We start from the raw sequence: 21,554 nt of genomic DNA on the forward strand, positions 1-21,554 counted from the left end.
CGGGGCATAGATGACCTACAATAATGTACAGTATTTGAAAAATAATGTGTTTTTTGAACATTAAAGCATGTCAACATATTCTGTTACACCAAATACACAAAATAATGATCTTTAAAAAAGCATCATATGACCCCTTTAAGTTCACACCAGAGCAGTGCACTCCCAAACCCCATGAAGAACCCAATCATACTTCTTACAGCTCCAGGCAGATGACCTCTCCAGACACAGAAAACATGTGTTAACACTTCTCTAGAATCCAGCTAATGAATCATTTCACGTTCTGTAACCTGAAACGACAATATTTTTATTTTCACTGTACTTTTGAAATAATAGAGTTTGGTATGAGACATTGTAATGTACACAACTCAAAACTTTGGCCTATAAGCATGAACTCCTGGCCAATTAACAGAATTGTAATTTCACTTTGTGTCCTTTTCAAAATCTATAGACATTCTTTTCATTGGATAACAAAAGATTTAATAATAAAGTGTAAACATTAATTAAATATAGCACAGTCAACAGTGAAAATGTACAAACATTAGTGTACATAATTTTTTCTATGATTAAATTGTATTAGTCTATATCAGGTGTGGCGAACGTCAGTCCTGGAGAGCCGCAGCCCTGCAGAGTTTTGCTTCAACCCTAATCAAACACACCTGAACAAGCTAATCAAGGCCTGAAGGGTTACTAGGAAGCTACAGGCAGGTGAGATTTTATTATGGTTGAAGCTGAACTCTGCAGGGCTGCGGCTCTCCAGGACTGGAGTTCGCCACCCCTGGTTTATATCAAAGCTCTGTCAATTTTTTTTTTTTTTTTTTTTTACTTAAAGATATAACAGCAAAAAAAGTCTGTTTAAAAAAAAAAGGTTCTTCCAAAAATGTAAATTCTGCCATCATTTACTGACCCTCATTTCGTTCCAAACCCATAAGACATTTGTTCCTCTTCAAAACATGAATTAAGTTATTTTTAATAAAAATAGAGAGATTTCTGTCAATCCACGGAAAGTCCAGGTAATCAAAACGTTTCAAGCTCCAAGAAGGTCATAAAAGCCTCATAAAAGTAATTCATATGAAGACATTTTGTTTTCACACAAATCAATCACATCGCTTCATAAAATTGGGATTATAAACCACTGGAGTCACATGGATTACTTTCACGATGCCTTTATGACCTTTTTTTGGAGCTTGAAAATGTTATTGCCTAGACATTCCACAGACGGACAAGAATCTCCTAAGTTTTCATAAAATATCTTCATTTGTGTTCCGAAGAAGAACAAAAGTTTTAAGGAGTTGAAACAAGAGGAAGTTGAGTAAAGGAACTATCCTTTGAAGGGCCAGAGAAGATGGAAAACACAGTTAAAACAATCTAATTATGTTTTTTTGTGTGGTGAAAGAACCCCAGACTAACACAATCAACTGCAGTTCAGAGGGAAATAAAATGCAATAGTGTAGAATATGGCTCCTTCTACACTATAATCACTGTTTATGACTTTTAATAACAATAGAACTTTCTGAACGGGACTCATGATGAATTCTCCAGATAATCATCAGCGGATCAGTGTGCAGCCCCTGCCTGACTTCAGAATGTCTGTGTGTGTAAGGTCAGAGATAAGAGATGATATTCTCACAGCAGGGAAGACGTGCCAGCTCTCAGGAATGTGTTCACTGGAGCAAAAGTCTCTGAGTGGCCACAGGCTGGCATACATGCCTCCTCCCCCACATAAACCCCCACCATCACACCAGCCGGGCATCAGGCCAGACATCTGGCACTTAAGCTCCCTCATACCTGCTGCCTGCCTTAGTCCTGCTGTGACCCTTGGCCCTCCACACGCACAAACATGCTCAGTCTCTAAACCCACTTAACCCTCAACACATGACCTACCATGATAGCTTAATGCTAACTGGCAGTTTGTGGAAAAACAGCAGCAAAGTATTATCAAATCTGAGTAATAAGACTAATGTGAACTTGCAAGGATCACGCAAAGAGATCAAAATAGCAACATGGTATGTGAATTATAATGTAGAAGCATTAAAATCACAAGAACTATTTGGATAAATATAATTCTGTTAGGAGCAATATCGTCAAAATGATTGACACTTTGCATACAGTTTGGATTGGCGGAATGGTACTGTTCTAGGTCAAATCTCCCCGCTCATCCATACAGCCTGTCATGAATGAGCAGGGAGAGCAGCAATAACCCCCAAACCACAAGCTGATGGCAAATCTGAAAGGAGAAACATGTTCTTCTGAAATAGCAGAGGCTGGAGCAGCATGCCCCTCACAGGAGGAGAGTAGCAGCAAATGGGTGCTCTTCTTTAATAAGTGGCTAAGAAGAGCAGCATGCCCCTTTAATGCAGTACCTGAAAAGATTAAGCGACAAGCATTTGGTCAATACCCGAAGTTTAAGCAACAAGCATGTTGCCCTTATCCAGATGATGTTGTTAGCATTTGAATATCAACCTTTAGTAGCGAAATTTACACACTGTGCGTTAAGTAACAATTATGTTACCGATATACTAGATAGCTTTAAGCAACAAGCATGCTGCTGTCTGAAACACAGCATGTTGGCAATAACAATCGGATAAGCTTAAAGAAACTAAATTTCCAATACTAGATGAGCCTTTAGCAGCAAGCCTGTTTCATCAATTAGATAGCCTTAAACAACAGCCTCTGCTGTGGTAAGTTTAACTGGGTACCAGAGTGTCGAAATACAACCAATAAGCCTATAGCAACAAGCATGTTACTGAACAACTAGCCTTAAACAACGAGCAATATTTGCCAATTCCCTGATAGCTTTAAGCAATGAGAATAAAAGAAGAAATGTAGCTTAGCTTTGTGAAGACATTCAGAGATGAATAAAGGGTAAAATATAGGCAGCTGTGATGTGGATGCTTGATCCCTTCTTGATATCTTACTCCTTCCAGCAGGGAAGGCAGATCTCGTGTAAACTGTTTTTGATGCAGTCACATTAGCACAACTTCACCAATGTCAATGATATATCACTGCGAGAAGCATCGCTCACTCAGGTTCCAATCTTGCAGCTCGTATCAATCAACGAACTGTCAACAGTCAATCAAACTGTGTGAGGAACAAACCCCTCTCGCAAAATTCCTTTGGAATTCACTGTCTAATTTTCTCCACAGCAAGCGATAAAGCTGCTGAATAATACAGAATAGACCTAATATAGGAATACCGTGATATGCGTCGTATTCCTGAGAGTCAGCTGATGCAAGCTTGACTCTCGTGACCTGCCAGAACTAACGCTATGCTTGATTTTTTGGATTATACTTAAAGCCAGATTTCATGTTCTCAACACATTTACTAACAGCTTGCGCTAGTGCAAACCCTCTTTTGGTGTTAAAAAAACTACTGTAAGGATTTAATAAAGACACAGTGAAAAATTTGTGATGAAAAAGAGTAGAGACAGTTATTTTTGTGGCTGACCTTATTGCATATGCATTTGTAGCAGAATATTTGGTCACACTTTAGTTCAGGGACCAATTCTCACTATTAACTAACTATAGGGCTGCAACAACTAATCGATAAAATAGATTATTATCGATTAAGAAAATCATCGACAACGATTCTCATTATCGATTAGTCGGGTCTGCCCTCAGTGGACGTCCAACTTCAGCTGGTTGCGTCAAATTACAGCACTGAATTACGCATTTCTATGGACAAAATGCATCTAAAAATAGTGGAGGAAACAGAATGAGATGCTGCGGGAGAGTTACGTGATCCAAGCTGCCCAAAACATGAGAATTCTTTATTTTAAGCTTTAAGCTAATGCATTAGCGTAATGGCTTGCCCTGTCAGGTGCTTTGAGAGATGATGCATGTGCGTCCTCAGCGCAAAAACCTTTAGTTTATGGTCATATCCTTATGTATAAATATCACAAATAAACGTGAGCATTTCCATTTTTGCATAACGGTCCGTGCTGACAGTCTGTGTTAAGTTTTAATCTTTACTGAATGAGCGTCAGACAGACGGAAAACAGAGACAATTAATAATCAGCGCAAAAACATTTACTGTGCTGAAATATCTTGGGCGACGTTTAAGGTCAATTAGATGTTCCACAAACCGGTACAAATTTACTTTTGTGCCTGAAGCAATACGTTTATGTAATAAATCTAGTTGATTTAGATGATTTGTTTAATGAATTAATTTTTTTGTTGTTGTTGTTTTTTTATTTTTTTATTTGGTGTATTTTAAATATATGTATGTGTGTGTTAAGTGTTGTATATGTGAAGTACCACGAAAGTCTGAATTAATTGCCGCAAGGGGATTAATAAAGCTCTAAACTAAAAAAAAAACAAAAAAACAATCTGTTGTTGAAAGTTAAATAAAGATTTAACGGTCAACATGCATTGCAAGTATTTTATGAGAGTAACAACTGTAAGGGGATAACAGCGTGTAATTTTCTGAATATAAATACCAGATGCTTCATAACCGCCTATTACAGGGTAAAGAAATGACAGAAAGACATGACCATGGTCAAAGTGAACGTGTGTTCCTGCAGAACATTACACTGAGTTTGTTATTTTATTCTTATTTATCATCTTTATTATTATTTTAATTTTTAATGCAAGATTTAAACTATATTCACTATATACAATGCTTAACAAATTTATTAAAACAAATTTATGTAAGGTTTTTAACAAATTATGGTTTGTGCCACTGCTGCTCTAAACTAACAGTATTGGTGATTACCAAAATAATTTTTTAGTTTTCTGTATTGGATAGTCCTCCAATATGCGTAAGCTCTTTAGTAACAGTAGTAGGCTATTAACAAATTATGGTTTGTGCCACTGCTGCTCTAAACTAACAGTATTGGTGATTACCAAAATAATTTTTTAGTTTTCTGTATTGGATAGTCCTCCAATATGCGTAAGCTCAATGCCAGCAAGAATGCAAGCTGTTATGAAGGGCATAGGAGGTCATTTTTTGTTATGTGAATAAATGCTATTTAGTTGTTTAAGTTTATTTGTCCAATAAATGACAATAAATTTTTTTGATTTAAACAATTTTTTGACAGATTCCTAAAATATGTTTTCTCTTTATTATGGCAGGTGGTCTAATAAATTGTTAAGCACTGTATGTTTTCATAGCATTCAGTTGGCACGTTTGTTTGAAGGACATAAGGCAGAATGTGGAATAGTGTGTTTTTTGTCAATAATTAAAAAAAAAACTTTTTAAAAAGTCGATTAATCGAAGAAAAAATAAATAAATAATAATCGACCAACTAATCGAATATCAAAATAATCGTTAGTTGCAGCCCTAACTAACTATTAACTATGACTTATGTCTCAATAAACTCCTAATTTGCTGCTGATTAATAGTTAGTAGGTAGTTGTTCAGTTTAGGTATGATGTAGGATTAAGGGATCTAAAATATGCTCATGCAGAATAAGGTATCAGTATGTGTTTTAAAAGTACTAATAAACAGCCAATATGCTAGTAATATGCATGCTAATAAGCAACTAGTTAATAGTAAGAACTGTCCCTAAACTAAAGTGTTACCGAATATTTAAATAAATCATTCAAGGTGATTTACTAAGGATTGTGGTAGTCAATTTACTTGTATTTGCACCATTATTTAACACCCAAATACCAACACCCAAAAGCATGTCTTAACCCATTTTGTGCTTGTGTTGTTAGTAGATTACACGCACCTGATTATCATCGGCTCTGCTTGTTTGCAACCCTATGCTAATTTGATTGCTAATTTGATTAGTAGTTTGCGTTGGTCATTGTGGAAATGAGGTGGCTGTGTTTTTTAATTTGTGCACTGTGAGTAGATCACCTGCAGAACTTTCCACCTCTATCAGTGCTTTTATGGGATTGCTGTCACACACATTTGCCCTGTTTAGTAAATCTGGCCTTTAGGATTTTCTCTACGGGCCAGTGGTTGCAGTATTTACTTGCCTTGACAAACAAACAAACAAAAAAATTAAATTTTTAAATTTTTAATTTTTAATTTTGATACCACAGCAAAAACTACCAGTCTAATAAATATAAAGTTCAAACATTAAAGATAAGTAAATAGTTAGTGATAAAATAAGAACAATATACAAGCAATAGCACAAATAAATACTATAGAATAGACCACAGACACAAAAGAAATAAACAGTGCTTTAGGTTTTCAGGTTTAAGAGTAGTATTCAATGTAAGAAATACTACAGAAATTGAATAACATTATCAAATATAAAATAACATTGCATAGTCTTCACTGTATAAATTAAATAAGTGACTTTGCAACTACATGTCAACTACCAGTCATTAGAATAGTAGTAGAATGTCTGCTAACACTTTGCTCATGTTTAACAATAAGAATGCAGACAGCAGCAGGCAAACTAGGCTGCTGTCACTTTAAGACCTAATTCACAGATCCAATATATTGACACATATCTGATTTTCTTAAGACATAACTGACTGTTTGCCAAGACTGGGATTTTGATATATTTTGTTTGTATTTGTCTGACATGAAAGAAAACTCTGAGAATGTCTGAAAGGTGGCTTTTTCTGTGTACTTTGGGTTTATTTAGCTGGTAAGTAGCCATGTCATGACAAAATAAAATCTTTCAGGATGATACAAAACTTGTTGTCATTACCCTGCTGAGATTTTTTGTCTATCCTTTTCTGGGATGTTCCCAATGCATGTGGGATGCTGACCTGTGACGTGGAGTCTGTCTCCGCTGACCTCGATCTTGAGGAAGAGTCTTCCTCTGCGTTCGGTGTGGTCGGTCCCGCACAGACTTGGCACATTCATCACACACTGTTTATGAACGTTCATGTCACAGGCTGAGAACAAGAGAGAGAAACATCTATAAATGCTACAGGATTACACACATTAAAGTCAATATAAAATGACATTCACAACCCAGTTTACTTCCATGGTCTATTCAACAAAACAGGACAGTCAGTGTACAGTGGTGTGAAAAAGTGTTGGCCCCCTTCCTGATTTCTTATTTTTTTGCTTTTTTGTCACACTTTAATGTTTCAGATCATCAAAAAAAATGTAAATATTAGTCAAAGATAACACAAGTGAACACAACATGCAGTTTTTAAATGAAGGTTTTTATAATTAAGGGAAAACAAAATCCAAAACTACATGGCCCTGTGTGAAGAAGTGTTTGCCCCCCTGTTAAAACTGTGGTTTATCACTCTCAGGGCTTGATTTTATATACTGGGAATTGATTTAATTGTAATAAGTTGTCTATATCCACAAGAGTCATGTAAGTGTTCTCGTTGTGGCTTTATAAAATCAAGCACTCATGGTCGTAGAAAGTCCAAAACAGCCCATAGAAGTAATAACTTATGATGTGCCAGGAAATCCCTAATATGGATAAAGGTATCTTGCTATCGTTGTAGCCAGAGTCGGCAACCCATACAACTGGCCATTTATGTTTCTAGAGGTAGCCTCGGTGGAAATGGCTTTTGGGTAGGGTCCCCCTTGGTAGAACTTGTCTTTAGGATAAATTGCATTCCGCTATAATGCAGTGCTAATTGACAAAGTATTTATTACAGTATATAAACTGCCTTATTCTGTGATAAAAATGAAACTATGTTTGTAGTTTATAAACCAATCATAAAATTGTCATTAGGAAAATATAGGAAAACATATTATAGAATACAAATTATTGGTTATTGCCAGCAGTGTATTTGATTTCTTAGCCAATTAAAAGTAAGAGATAAGACAAAATAAAACCTGTCAATAAGACAAAAGTCAGTAAAAAATGGTATTACATTTGACATTTCTGTCCCCCTCACTTCTGAAATGATGGCTATAGGCCCCTGGAAGCCATACATAGACCGCAAACTAGAACAGTTTAGGATGTAAGACTGGTTGTCACAAAAACATGATTTTTCAAATAAATATTTGTAAGAATGTGTGCATATGTGCATATGTGCATCATTATGTCTTATCCACATCCGCTTTATGTTTGTAGGAACAAAGTGTTTTCATCGTGTAAAGATCTGTTGTGTTGACTTTTTTTCTTTTGAATAACATCCACTGATGAATTGTTCACATAAGACATTGAATTTGTATTTTAAAGGTGAACATGATGAATTTCATGTTAACAACAAGCATGTTTGTGCACAAGCAGCAGAGTGTTTTTTACAGGGGGCTTCACTTGGAAAGGTGTATCAATATGGCTTTTGCTGTTGGACAGCAGAACCAGGCCGATGGCAGAGAAAGTGTGTGTGTAACATGCTGAGGCTGAAGTTGATATGTGGAGACAGAAAATCTCTGTGGTGTGTCATCTCAGAGAGGTGTGGATGAGCAGATTGCATGAATGTAATTACAAACATGCTGCTATTCCCACATAAATTACTTCAATCTGTTCTCGTTCAAATCTGTGATAACATTCCCATTAGAGCCAGAGCGCTCAAGAGAAACAGGAATGTTCTGGTTCAAAGAAAGGAGGCATCTATACAAAATATAAGTCTAAGCACATTTGACCTCATTATGGATGAGAAAAGCAGAAACAGATTAATTGTGTAGAGCTGGGGCAGGAGCTGCCCTTTCACACTGATCTGAAGCCAGTTCTTTTTTATTTTGTTTCAGGTTTCATCAAGATTTGGTTAAGAGAAGATGGTCATGCGTGATTGCAAAAGGGCATGATGAGAGGTTCTCACTCACTGTCGCATTTCATCCCCTGGTGGATGAGGCCGTACAGCAGTGATCCGCAGTGGTCGCAGAAGGTGGGACTGCCGTAGCTGTGGATCTTGAACTTGTGCTTGCTTCTGGGATCCTGCAGAAAAGTGGAAAAGAGAGGAATCATTCGCAGTTGGACTAATGAAACAATTCACGGAGCAACTGATGCAAACTATGTGCTACAATAGAGTGCTGCAGGGATGATGATGATTTTAGGAGGCCAAAACCCGGAAATGAGACAGCATGTTAGCACTTTCGGTTCTATATAGTCCTGAAGTTGATAGTTTTTTTTTTTTTTTTGGTTAAATGCCTGAAATAAGGTCTGTGGTGAACACAAGCTTAAGCTATTCTCACATTTTGTTCTATGACATAAAGTATTAGTAATACCCCACTCTTTTACTTTTCTTGAAAAAGGCGTTTCTCACTCTTGAAAACTATAAACTAAAAAACTAAAAAATTACTGGCATAATTTAAATACAGTGCAAACAACTTTTAGGGAAATTTTAATTAAGGTTTTACAGAAAAACACTGTATTTGTTTTACAGGTATCTCCTGAATTATTGCGATCACACACCTTCACTATGAAATAAAATTATTTTAAAAAAAAAATAACGGTCAAATGACTGGCAAATAATAATGGTAAAATTAAAGTAAAATATCAATTTAAATAAAGTGCAAAAATGTGTACAGAAAATTTAATTAAACATTTTACAGAGAAATGCAGTTATTTTACAGGATTTTCCTGAATTATTTCATTGTTAAATGTAAATTTATCACAATCAGTGGTTTGCTAGCTCAAAGTTTGAGGGGAAAAAAACACATATATATATAAAACATGTAAGATTCAGAAACTTTTGTTGTGCAAAGGCCTTATTTTCTGCAGTAATTGAAAAGTCAATGAAAGGAACCAGGGTGACGCTAACTTCCTGGCTGACCTACAGAATACATCACTTCCGCACTCTATGGCAAGACCTGGGCAAAACTGCCAAATACAGTCTGATTGGATGCTTAATGCAACATCCAGGAGACATGGTGCACATGGCTTATCAGTCCACCAAGAAACTTGCTCTCAGAATGCTACAAAAAAGCATTTCTGAGGAAGAAACTAATTAGGATTTTTATATTTCCTGGATAAAGTGTGACTGCTGCTTGCTGGTGCTAAACTTGCTGTTGTGGGTGGTTGCTTTTTCCACTCATTTTATCACATGCTTGGTTAAAATTGTAAGTATGAGCAATAATACTGTCCAGAGGTGGGACCAAGTCATTGTTTTGCAAGTCACAAGTAAGTCTCGAGTCTTTGCATTCAAGTCTCGAGTCAAGTCCCGAGTCAAGATAGGCAAGTCCTCAACTTTAAGATTCAAGTCTTAAACAAGTCATTAATGTTTGATATGTTTATAATGTGTATAATGATATGTTTGACATAGTTCAATTTCATGTGAGATGGGTGCCCTTAGTAAAACTACTCAAGTTCAATTTAGGGATTGTGCCAATATAGGCACAATAAGCAGAGAAAAAAAACTATTTTATTAGTAACAGAATAGCAAAGACAACACAATTTCATAGAAAACAACAGCTGCAACATTTGCATGTGTGCATAAGAATATATGCTTCTTGGTGTTATATCGAAGCCAATGGGACATTATTTGGAACCTCAATGAAACAGATTTAAAAATATGTGAGCGGAAACGCAGAAAGAACTGCTTTGAAAGAACTAGAAGAAATAACTGCAAGCATACTTTGCAAGTGAGAGGAAACATGCAATATGGATGCAGACAAACTCATGAAGACAATCATTCAAAAATGTTGTGCTACCATCCTTTATAACTAAGAGTAACAAAGACAAAATCATTTAAAAGAAAAAATGTTTTACGTTAAATGTTACGTTTATAATATGCATAGTTGATCGCTACATTTAGGGGCTATGTGCGCTATAGGCCTCAGACTGATTTACAACACGTGAATTCATTCATTTATCCTGAAAGAAATGGAAGTGACATGAGTGCCTGGTGAAGAGGGAGAAACATATTTTATAGTTATATATACACAATACTCATTTTGTGAAAGAAACACTTCTTCAAATTATATTTTAAATGATCATTAGGCCTATTGCCGCTTGCTCACAACCTCAATGAAACAGATTTAAAAATATGTGAGCGGAAACGCAGAAAGAACTGCTTTGAAAGAACTAGAAGAAATAACTGCAAGCATACTTTGCAAGTGAGAGGAAACATGCAATATGGATGCAGACAAACTCATGAAGACAATCATTCAAAAATGTTGTGCTACCATCCTTTATAACTAAGAGTAACAAAGACAAAATCATTTAAAAGAAAAAATGTTTTACGTTAAATGTTACGTTTATAATATGCATAGTTGATCGCTACATTTAGGGGCTATGTGCGCTATAGGCCTCAGACTGATTTACAACACGTGAATTCATTCATTTATCCTGAAAGAAATGGAAGTGACATGAGTGCCTGGTGAAGAGGGAGAAACATATTTTATAGTTATATATACACAATACTCATTTTGTGAAAGAAACACTTCTTCAAATTATATTTTAAATGATCATTAGGCCTATTGCCACTTGCCCACTTCAGACATTAGGCCTAATGTGCATTTTTCTTCTTCAAATTATAGCTGAATGGTTTGCAATGATTAATTTTAAATCTAGATTAAATCAAGGTTTATCTAATAATTCTGTTGCACCAAACTTTAAACCTTTAAAAATAAGCAGGTTTACATTTTAACCCATCATTTTGATCCTGGATTAGGGATGTTAATTTTAAACCGTTTAATTTTGACCGATTAATACAATCAGTTAAACGGTTTAAAAAGTCATTTAATTATAAATTTTTTTCAGTAATTTACCAAAATATTTAAAAAGGTTTGCTGCATGGTTAAAATACGCTACGCGTATAAAAAAAATTGTTTTTTAGGGGGAAAAAACATAAGTCGCGTATAAGTCGCATTTTATTGTTTCGTTCAGAAATGCCGACGTGAAATGTTTACAAACATTATAATAAACACTGTAAACATAGCTAGGCTATTTTAGTTCCCCTCACTCCACAACAAATCCTTTCAATTAACAGTATTTAGAAAAGAACGAGAATTAAAAATATAAGAAGCTATAGCAATATAAACGACAAGCCAAAACTAATTAATTAATATAGCCTAGCTATATCTAGCTTTATTATGTTTTTCTCCTCTCGCAGAAGCGCTGCAGGTGCGTGATGTGATGTATATGAATCCTCATGTTCTGTTGTTTGCTGCTTTTTGCGCATGTAAAATGAATCCCCGGAAAACAAATGCTAGTATAGGTCACAGACACTTATCCTTTTTAATTTAATTCAATTCTAATTTAAAATAATCATGTCGGTTAACGGTTAACAATCGGTTAACGAGCGTTGGTTGTCGGTTAGGAAAAATAACCGTAATGAACATCCCTATCCTGGATTTAAGTTATATTTAAGATTAACTTTAATCCTGTTGCACCATTAACTTTAAACTCAGATTTAAATCTCGATTATGGATTAACTTTAAACTTAATGGAAGTTTAAATAAAATAAAATGCACATGCAATTAAAATATGTAATTGATCGAACAAAAACAGTGGAGATCTGACAAAAACAGGTCTCAGAGGTGTTTATTACAAATAAAAATGAAAATTAAAGCACATTGAGTTGGCAGAGTGTGAGGGTCGTGGCGGGATGCGGATCCGTCACTCATGGTGCACCTCGGTGTCGGACAAACAGAAGAAGTGAGGAATATTTAACAGCAGCGGTCACGGTGATGATGAGGCGAGCACCTGTGAAGTGATCGCGGCCGCGCCTCTTGTTTCTTATGCCTGCTCCGTGTGTCTGCTGGCCGACGATCAAAAGGACAGGGCAGCGCTTTTCACGAACAGAGATCGCTACTAGACAAATCATGTAATGTTTTTTTTTTCTTATATCGGTTCTTTTGTCGTAAGTTGTGCTATTACTCCATTAATTTATATTAGCCTATATATCCAGCGCTCCCTGAACGCAGTCTCTGGCTTATTGCCAGTCAAGCGCAAGTACGCTGCAGGGACGCGTCTATAACGACTTTGATCTGATAATAAAGTCTTTCCAAGTCACAGGGCTCAAGTCCAAGTCAAGTCTCGAGTCATTGCTGTCAAAGTCTAAGTCGAGTCTCAAGTCTTCTTTAATTATATCGAGTCGCAAGTCATCAAATTTGGGACTCGAGTCTGAGTCAAGTCTCGAGTCATTGCTGTCAAAGTCTAAGTCGAGTCTCAAGTCTTCTTTAATTATATCGAGTCGCAAGTCATCAAATTTGGGACTCGAGTCTGAGTCAAGTCTCGAGTCATATGACTTGAGTCCACACCCCTGATAATGTCAGAGTTTGAACCTTGTTTTCTGTGTTTTTCTGTTTTCCTGCTGTCACGGGTGCACTGCTGAGCGGACTGAGGAGCAAGGAACGGAGAGAGACGAGGAGTACATTAATCCAAATGGGTTTAATCAACACATGGAACACTCACGCTATACATGACATGAACAATATCGGACACTGGAGCACACACAGGGAACACCATTTATACACATAGGAGGAGGGGATGACGAGACACACCTGGGAGCAATGCGACATCAAGGGAAACACCTGGGACAAATTAACTTAACCAATCAGGACAGGAACAGGAAACTAACCAAATAAGGGCAGGGGAAGGCACATGGGGAGCAAGACACCCACAAAACATGGAACAGAGTCTGACATAACGCCCCCCTCCGGAAGGCGTGTCCTCACGCCATATAACATCCAATGGGGAGGGGGTGTGGGCACTCTGGAGGTCCCTCAGGACAGACATGGGACAGTGGGCCTCCAGAGCGGTACCCGTTCGGCGGATCCAGAGCCTCGGGAGGCCATGGCGGATCATGGGGACTCGGGATGCCATGATGGAGCAGGTAGTTTAGGAGGCCATGGCGGAGCCGCCTCCGAGGCCGCAGCCCCAGCTTCGGCCTCTACGGCTGGAGCCATAGTACCCACCCCCCCAAAAAAAATACTTGGAGAAATGTAGGGGGTTGTATTTGGGGCCTGGAGCCCTCCCTGGGCTGAACGGGGGGTCAGGAGCCCTCCCTGGGCTTAACCGGGGAACAGGAGCCCTCCCTGGGCTTAACCGGAGAACAGGGTAGCGCTTACGTGGTGCTGGCACTGGAGGGCGCTCTGGAGGAGCCGGCACAGCTAAGCGCATTCGAGGAGCTGGGACTGGAGTGAGTTTTGGGGCTAGAGCCAACACTGGAGCGAGCTCTGGGGCTGGAGCCGACACTGGAGCGAGCTCTGGGGCTGGAGCCGACACTGGAGCGAGCTCTGGGGCTGGAGCCGACACTGGAGCGAGCTTTGGGCTTGCCACATGATCATCCGTGGGGCTTGCCACACTAACGTCCTTCGGGCTTGCCACACTAACGACCTTTCGGCTTGCCACATTAACTGCCGGCTGACCTGGGGAAGCCGCGGATGGCGGCGGACTGGTTCTGGCTCGGGACCGGACCCTCCCCAGACTCCGGAAAACTGTGCTTTCACACAAGTCCAGTGGTGTCTGGGAGGTCTATGGGGCGATGGTAGTTGGCCCCGAGCCAGAACAGCTGATTGAGGACGGCGTCCCCTAACGCCGTCACCTCAGCGAGCTTGCAGAACTCCCTGGCATACTCGTAGAAGGGGAGATCGAGGAGAGCTAGGGCAGCGACGCGAGCGGCAATTTCCATCGCCGCGGGGGGGAAAAAACCAGGAAACAAAAACTGTCAAAAATGCAGGGAAAAACAAACGCGAGGAAAAAGTCGCCGTTCACTTTCAGTTTTGGTCCAGTATTCTGTCACAGGTGCACTGCTGAGCGGACTTAGGAGCAAGGAACGGAGAGAGATGAGGAGTACATTAATCCAAATGGGTTTAATCAACGCTATACATGACATGAACAATACCGGACGCTGGAGCACACACAGGGAACACCATTTATACACACAGGAGGAGGGGATGACGAGACACACCTGGGAGCAATGAGACATCAAGGGAAACACCTGAGACATATGAACTTAACCAATCAGGACAGGAACAGGAAACTAACCAAATAAGGGCATGGGAAGGCACATGGGGAGCAAGACACCCACAAAACATGGAACAGAGTCTGACACCTGCCTTGTTTCAGTTCCTTGACCTAGTTTTCCTTAATTCCCTTGATTAGTTCATTCAGTTCACCTGTGTTATTTAATTAAGTCATTTAGTCCCTCTCTTGTCTGTGTATTTAAGCCATGGAGGATTATGACGAGGGCATGTAGGAAAGCCCCCACTGTGCCACTGCTGAGGGTGAGCTGCAGTTGGACTGAGAGGATTTAAAATATTTTTATTCTGACATACCTCCTCTCCTGTCTTCTGAACTCTCTGCCTGTCCCGATACAGCCAAGGAGGCCATTTATAAACTGTCCGTCTATACTGAAATGATCATGGAGGTCATACCCAAACTGTTTGTCTGCCTGGAACTGTCTATCTGCCCAGAACTCTGTCTGTCCTGTCATGACCGCTCCGCTCCCACGGCTCTCGGCCCCGCCCCACTCGTCACAGTTATCCTGTGTGTTAGAACCTCCTCATCTTGTGGATTACCATTAAAAGGATTTGTTTATATGATCTTCGTTATCGTCTACATCATCTTCCTAGCAGCAGCATGACAAGTACTAATGATGCTTGACTTAGCAAACAGCACTGATAATCAAAATCTTCTATATGCCTCATTGAAATTGGGAGGAGAATTCCAAGGTGACCGTCAACTGCTAACCAAAAGCAACAAAAGCAGTTACCTAACAGAGGCTGATCGTGACAGCAGGTCAAATGCTTTGCTGCAGTTTCTGTCCAGAAGCAGGAAGTTAATCATAAGTCTGCAGGGTTATTTCACTGGGCCATGCAAATAGGGCAACCAATGAATCTGTCTCTGAGTGGTCTGAAATGAATGAGAATGTGAATGTAGTTGAGGGGTCTCAAGCTTTCCCATAACTGAACCATTAATCTGACATTAATAAAGAGCTGTCAGACTCTGGTCTAACTGCACATCAGAACTGCAAGGGAATGCTGAGTCATGCATGACTGTTAGGAAGAGTTTCTATTTCTATACCAGCAAATAAACATTAGCTGTAGTTGGACAACACAACATAAAATGCTATGGCTAACTCTTTCCCCTCCTGCATTTTTTTTTTTTTTTAAGTTGCCATTTTGAACAAAAAGCGGAGAAAATTATGTAATACTACGTCCAGACTGGATTCAGAACAATGTTCAAAACATTAGATGGAGAGGATCATGTCCACCAATATCCCCAAAACTTGTACTGTCCTATACCACTTCCTGGGTTGAGCAGTTTTGATTTATATGATCGCGTTATTTTACACATAAATCTGCTTACATACGTGGTCACTTATTTCTGCTTCTTCTTCGCCTGTGTTTTGATAAGGAGATTCTGTACTCTTATAGATGATGTATAATAGCGCCCCCTACCGTATAACTGTGAAAACATGGAAAGGCAGGGAAAGAGTTAAGGGTTGACCCTTGAAACCTTAAGCTTCACAAATCAGCCATGGTAGGTACACTTACAAGGTACATTCATGGACCAATCACAGACAGAATCAGGGTTGGTTGTGCACAAAAAATGGAAAAAGGTGAGACTGATGGGCTCTATTCTGATTAGCTAGCTTTGAGTCAGGTCGCACGGATTTATATCAGTCCACCGGGAAAAAAGCCATGTTTACAAGTTCCCAGGCTGCTAATAAGCAATTCTGACAAAGAACTACAAGTTCACAAGGTTTATGGCATTGAATATTTGAAAGAGATTTCACAGTTTCTTTGAGGTATTAATTAGCCTTGGGATAAACTGGATATCCTTGAGTCCAACAGTATTCGTCTTTGTTTTCAGAGTCTGTGAAGGAGTATTATTACCCATTATTATACAGAATGCTGCACTATTATTATATAAAATAGTTGCCATGCACTTTGCTGCACATCTATTATTTCTGGTATTGCTGAACTTATCTCAGAATTATCTGTCCCCCAACATCAGATAAAAATAAAAGATGATCACTGAATGTAAGATTTGACTGTTCCTTCTTCTTTAACGATGATCACTGCTCAGTTGGTTTGTCAGACAGTTTGTTGGCTATATTATTTACTATGTGGTCATTTTACATGCAAGTCAGAACGTTGCTGTGTCAAAATCTGCCTACTTGCATTCTACCCATATTATATACTACTACATATATTTATACTATTCAGAACATTTTTTTTTTTTGCCCACTCAAACCAAATGTAATACCCACTATACAATATGTGATTTCAGACACAGCTAACTTCTTCCTGTCTAAATCCTGGCCAGGATGACCTGCAAAGTGCAAAAGAGTTCAAGTCAACAGTCAAAATCCTAGCTATGCAACACTAGGCATTACATACATTATAGTACTATGCACTATAGTAAATATACATAACTAGAACTAAAGCAGAAATGCAGTGTAATAATTCTCAGTCCAGGCATTGCGGTTTCTGAAGAGCAGAAAATGAGTAGCTGTGTTCAGATCCACCTTGTGTAGTGTGCTATTTCCTCCAGAAAGCTTTTGTCACCCTGTCTAAGTACTAATTGAAAAGGCCAGAGTGCAAGCAAAGCAAAGCAGATGCAGCATGTGATGAAAACAAACAGTGGACAGACCCCAATAAACCCTGTGATTGGCACAGAATGAGTCACTGAAACGCTCTAATTAGTACCTTGTTATCTTAAATAGCATTTGAACAATTTTTTTCCCACTGTTGCTGGCTAGTCTCAAGCTGCTGCGACAGAATTATGGCACAGAATTAACTACTGATGGCTGCATCCCAATTTCCATACTTCTACTATGCACTAAACATATTTACTTTGCTGGTAATGGGAGAGGACATAGTTCTGAGCAGATGGTGAAACAGTGAACCAGTACTGGGATACACTACTATGAATATGATACCACCTCTTTTTTATGTACTGCTACCTATTACTTTAAAATTGCAACAAGTCTACATGTAACTGTATTTGGAATGTCAGCTGAAAAGTAAAGTCGTTTAAAAGACAAACATTTTTACCTTTTAGAATAAAGTGCATAAATCTGCATCGGCTTCACATTCTTTACATCTTTGTGTAAATGAAAAAAGTTGAAAAAGTGGCAAGCTGTAGCTTTGTTCCCCAATTTTGTTAGTTATATCTATTAACTTTGAGATCATTTATATGCTAGTGTACTTCATAAGCGTTAAAATTATTTTCAGATTAATTTAAAATCTACAGTATCTTAGACACAGGAAAATCATGATGTCACAAAAAGACATCTGACAGTTTTCCAATCAAGTGCATTCTTGAATCATTCCCCTAAAAGTAGTCATGAAACAGAAATTGTTGTCATCTTTTCTTCATTGCTGTGATATATAGTGGAATGACTATTTATTATTTTTTTCGTCCTTGAGAAAAAATTTAGGACTTGATTTCATCTATCAAGAATTGATAGGTTTAGACTGTTTTTGTTTGCTAACGTAATTGCTGCAATCTCATGTGAGGGACCAACCCGATCTCACAGGATAACTATTTTATGAGGTTTATTTAGTATGAATATGCACAATGTGAGTCGTACAAAAACTTGAAGGTCTACCCCTAACCCCAACCCTAAATATAACCGTCATTGGGGTGTTAGTCTAAGCCTCAGATATCACGCCCATGGAACGTTGGCTGAACGTTTGATGCATATGGCACACAAAATTGGAAACACTTGGAGTTTCAAAGTTGTCATCGGATTGGCTGAATTATACAGGATTTCTGGGAGACATGTGTGTGGCGTTTTTTAACATTCCACCTGGAAACAAAGATGCCTTGTCGTCAAACCCCCTCATGGTAGAAGAAAGCCATTTTGTTTACAACGGTGACGATGAGCGCTTATCAGGAACAGCTAAATGCTGGATTTTCAAAAGTATGTGAAATGTGTAAAGTTCATGGATTAGACTCTTTAAAATAAATCCAAGAGTTTTACACATCGGTCTGTTATTTTGGGGACATTTCCACACCCCTAAACATGACGCGGCACAAAACAAAACAGGATTGGTTGCTTTACCTCTTGGGCGGTCCTTGGCCATTCAAAGCGGCCAAGGTTACCAGACCTTCTGCCATCAGTCTGAAGGTCTGGCTATGCGAGACTACCGGGGCGTAAGCAGATTGTACAAAAATGTATGAATGAGAGGTATTAATTGATCAAATTAGCATCAATTTGAAAAAATGTAAAAGAGTTACAAATTACCAAGAAATTGTGTTGGAGTAAGAGGTACAGTAGATGGAGAGAAGGCATTATTGCTCAGTGCTAACAGATAATATGTCCAACTTTATGGGTCAATCTGAAATACGTCAACACATTGTGGAAAACTGCGCTCCTCAACTCAAGTTCACAGGGACTAGAAATTAATAAATAATTTTAAAAGAAGCCTTTAAACTGCATTCAAAACAAAGCAATTGCCAGTTGTTGTTTTTTAATGCATCCGGCCAATCGAGTTAAAAATGGCATTGGACAGTTCATCATGCGGGAGCAACGGTGAACTTTCAAACTCCATATCTTCGAGGTTATTAGAGGCCTGCACCTCTCTTTCATCTCCGCGGTCTGTTCCTCTCATGTTTATCCTCATTTTCCCGACATTCATTCATCCTGTGTGTTCTGTCTCTGCTCATGCCATTTGTGATATAATCAGCTTTACAGCTGTCGAGTGAATCAGTCACAGATTAAAATAAATGCTCATCTTCTGCTTCAGTCTTTTTTCTCCTGGGATGAACCGAGGATCGAAGGACAGGTCAGTCAGTGTGTGTGTGTGTGTGTGTTTTCGCCGCAGGTGCCTGTGTGTGTGCACGTAGCCAACGGTGCATATGACCTTTTATTCCTGGTCAGCGCAGTTCCACATTTCCACACTTGCCCTTTTTTCCATGGCTAGTGTCCACAGCTCAGTGTGAAAGCCAAAGACACCGAACAGGACAAAAGACAGCTCACTACCTCCATCATCAATCACATCCGAAGCACCTCTGATGAGGAAAGTCAAAGCAGGAACTCCAGCAGAAGGACATTTCAGAGAATATTCAAGACTGTTTCCTATAGAGAATAGGCCCATTATATATGTGTGTGATACCGTGAACCTGTGATTATGGCTATGTTCAGACTGTAAGCAAATTGGATTTTTTTCTCAAATCAGATCTTTTCAGGCAGACTGCCCGCACTAGTAATTAATTGCAAGTGATCAAATCCGACATGCGTGTTCAGACATAACCAACTTATCAGCATGGGTTGCTTTGTTTAACGGATGCAGCATAAGTGGACGTGCATCAACTCGATCTCCAAATAAGCACCTGTCGATTTGGGGGGCGGAACTCCTTTGTCGCACAAGAAGAACTCTGTGACGGTGGAGACTGGTATTGTCAGACTTTTGGACCTGTTACTCGTGCCTCCTGCGTGGTTCAGCAGCGTGATGTGACAGGTATATATTGTGATGTTTCATGCTGTAGTCACAGCCACGGATGTCACAGCCATGAATATTCATTTCCGTCACAGGTTTTGACGTTATCATTGTGTGTTACGTTAAGAGTGATGCAGATATACAGAAAAAAAATTGCTGACAGTCTGAACAAGGCCTATGACCCCAATGTACATTAGGGGTGTTTGACATTTATCATCTCTGATAATATTGCAATTGTTGTTTTAATAACGTGGAAGCTCACATTATTGTGTATGTCACTTACTTTGGAAAAAAAAAAAAAGGTCTTGAAAGGGCACACTTTAAAAAAAATATTGATTTTATCGAACAACAGCTGGCAAATATCACCTCTTAGTGAAAAAGTTAAATTCTGTCCACAACAGGCCTAAACCATAGGTATCAGCACAAAAACACGCTCAGCACAACATTGTCTAATTACTGTTATCGACAAACTCCCAGAACATATAGAGATATCATTTTTTGTCAATATTGTACACACCCACCATGGGACAGTGTACAAACATTTGTGCCCTCACTCGATCTCCAAATAAGCACCTGTCGATTTGGGGGGCGGAACTCCTTTGTCGCACAAGAAGAACTCTGTGACGGTGGAGACTGGTATTGTCAGACTTTTGGACCTGTTACTCGTGCCTCCTGCGTGCTTCAGCAGCGTGACGTGACAGGTATATATTGTGATGTTTCATGCTGTAGTCACAGCCACGGATGTCACAGCCATGAATATTCATTTCTGTCACAGGTTTTGACGTTATCATTGTGTGTTACGTTAAGAGTGACGCAGATATACAGAAAAAAAAATAGCTGACAGTCTGAACAAGGCCTATGACCCCAATGTACATTAGGGGTGTTTGACATTTATCATCTCTGATAATATTGCAATTGTTGTTTTAATAACGTGGAAGCTCACATTATTGTGTATGTCACTTACTTTGGAAAAAAAAAAAAGGTCTTGAAAGGGCACACTTTAAAAAAAATATTGATTTTATCGAACAACAGCTGGCAAATATCACCTCTTAGTGAAAAAGTTAAATTCTGTCCACAACAGGCCTAAACCATAGGTATCAGCACAAAAACACGCTCAGCACAACATTGTCTAATTACTGTTATCGACAAACTCCCAGAACATATAGAGATATCATTTTTTGTCAATATTGTACACACCCACCATGGGACAGTGTACAAACATTTGTGCCCTCACTTTACACTTTTTTGCTGCATTTACTCTAGGAAAATAAAGTCTGAGAAGCTGACTGGAGCCTAAAAACTGCTCTAAAACCAGTAGACCACACCAGCCCGAGAACAGCATATCACATTATTTTTAAGCTGTTTTTACACAAAGGAACTATGAACGACAGGTT

General features: G+C 38.8%; 1 protein-coding gene and 1 long non-coding RNA gene across 2 annotated transcripts in view; both read right to left on the reverse strand.

Moving 5' to 3' along the window:
* The window catches only part of LOC107572389 (uncharacterized), a 7,986-nt gene extending 2,287 nt beyond the window's left edge, over window positions 1–5,699 (reverse strand). The window contains exons 1-2 of the long non-coding RNA XR_001607331.1: window positions 5,635–5,699; window positions 2,210–2,212 (exon numbers count right to left, since the gene is read on the reverse strand). This is a non-coding gene — a long non-coding RNA (uncharacterized lncRNA). The remainder of the gene's footprint in view (window positions 1–2,209; window positions 2,213–5,634) is intronic.
* Window positions 5,700–6,352: 653 nt separating this feature from the next.
* Window positions 6,353–21,554, reverse strand: part of LOC107572388 (protein kinase C alpha type-like) — a 132,858-nt gene continuing 117,656 nt past the window's right edge. The window contains exons 4-6 of the mRNA XM_016258828.1: window positions 8,644–8,755; window positions 6,672–6,800; window positions 6,353–6,375 (exon numbers count right to left, since the gene is read on the reverse strand). Coding sequence (XP_016114314.1) covers window positions 6,353–6,375; window positions 6,672–6,800; window positions 8,644–8,755 — 264 coding nt within the window. The remainder of the gene's footprint in view (window positions 6,376–6,671; window positions 6,801–8,643; window positions 8,756–21,554) is intronic.

The sequence above is a fragment of the Sinocyclocheilus grahami genome, unplaced genomic scaffold (assembly GCF_001515645.1).
Source record: "Sinocyclocheilus grahami isolate Dianchi unplaced genomic scaffold, SAMN03320097.WGS_v1.1 scaffold1743.1, whole genome shotgun sequence".
NCBI lineage: Eukaryota > Metazoa > Chordata > Actinopteri > Cypriniformes > Cyprinidae > Sinocyclocheilus > Sinocyclocheilus grahami.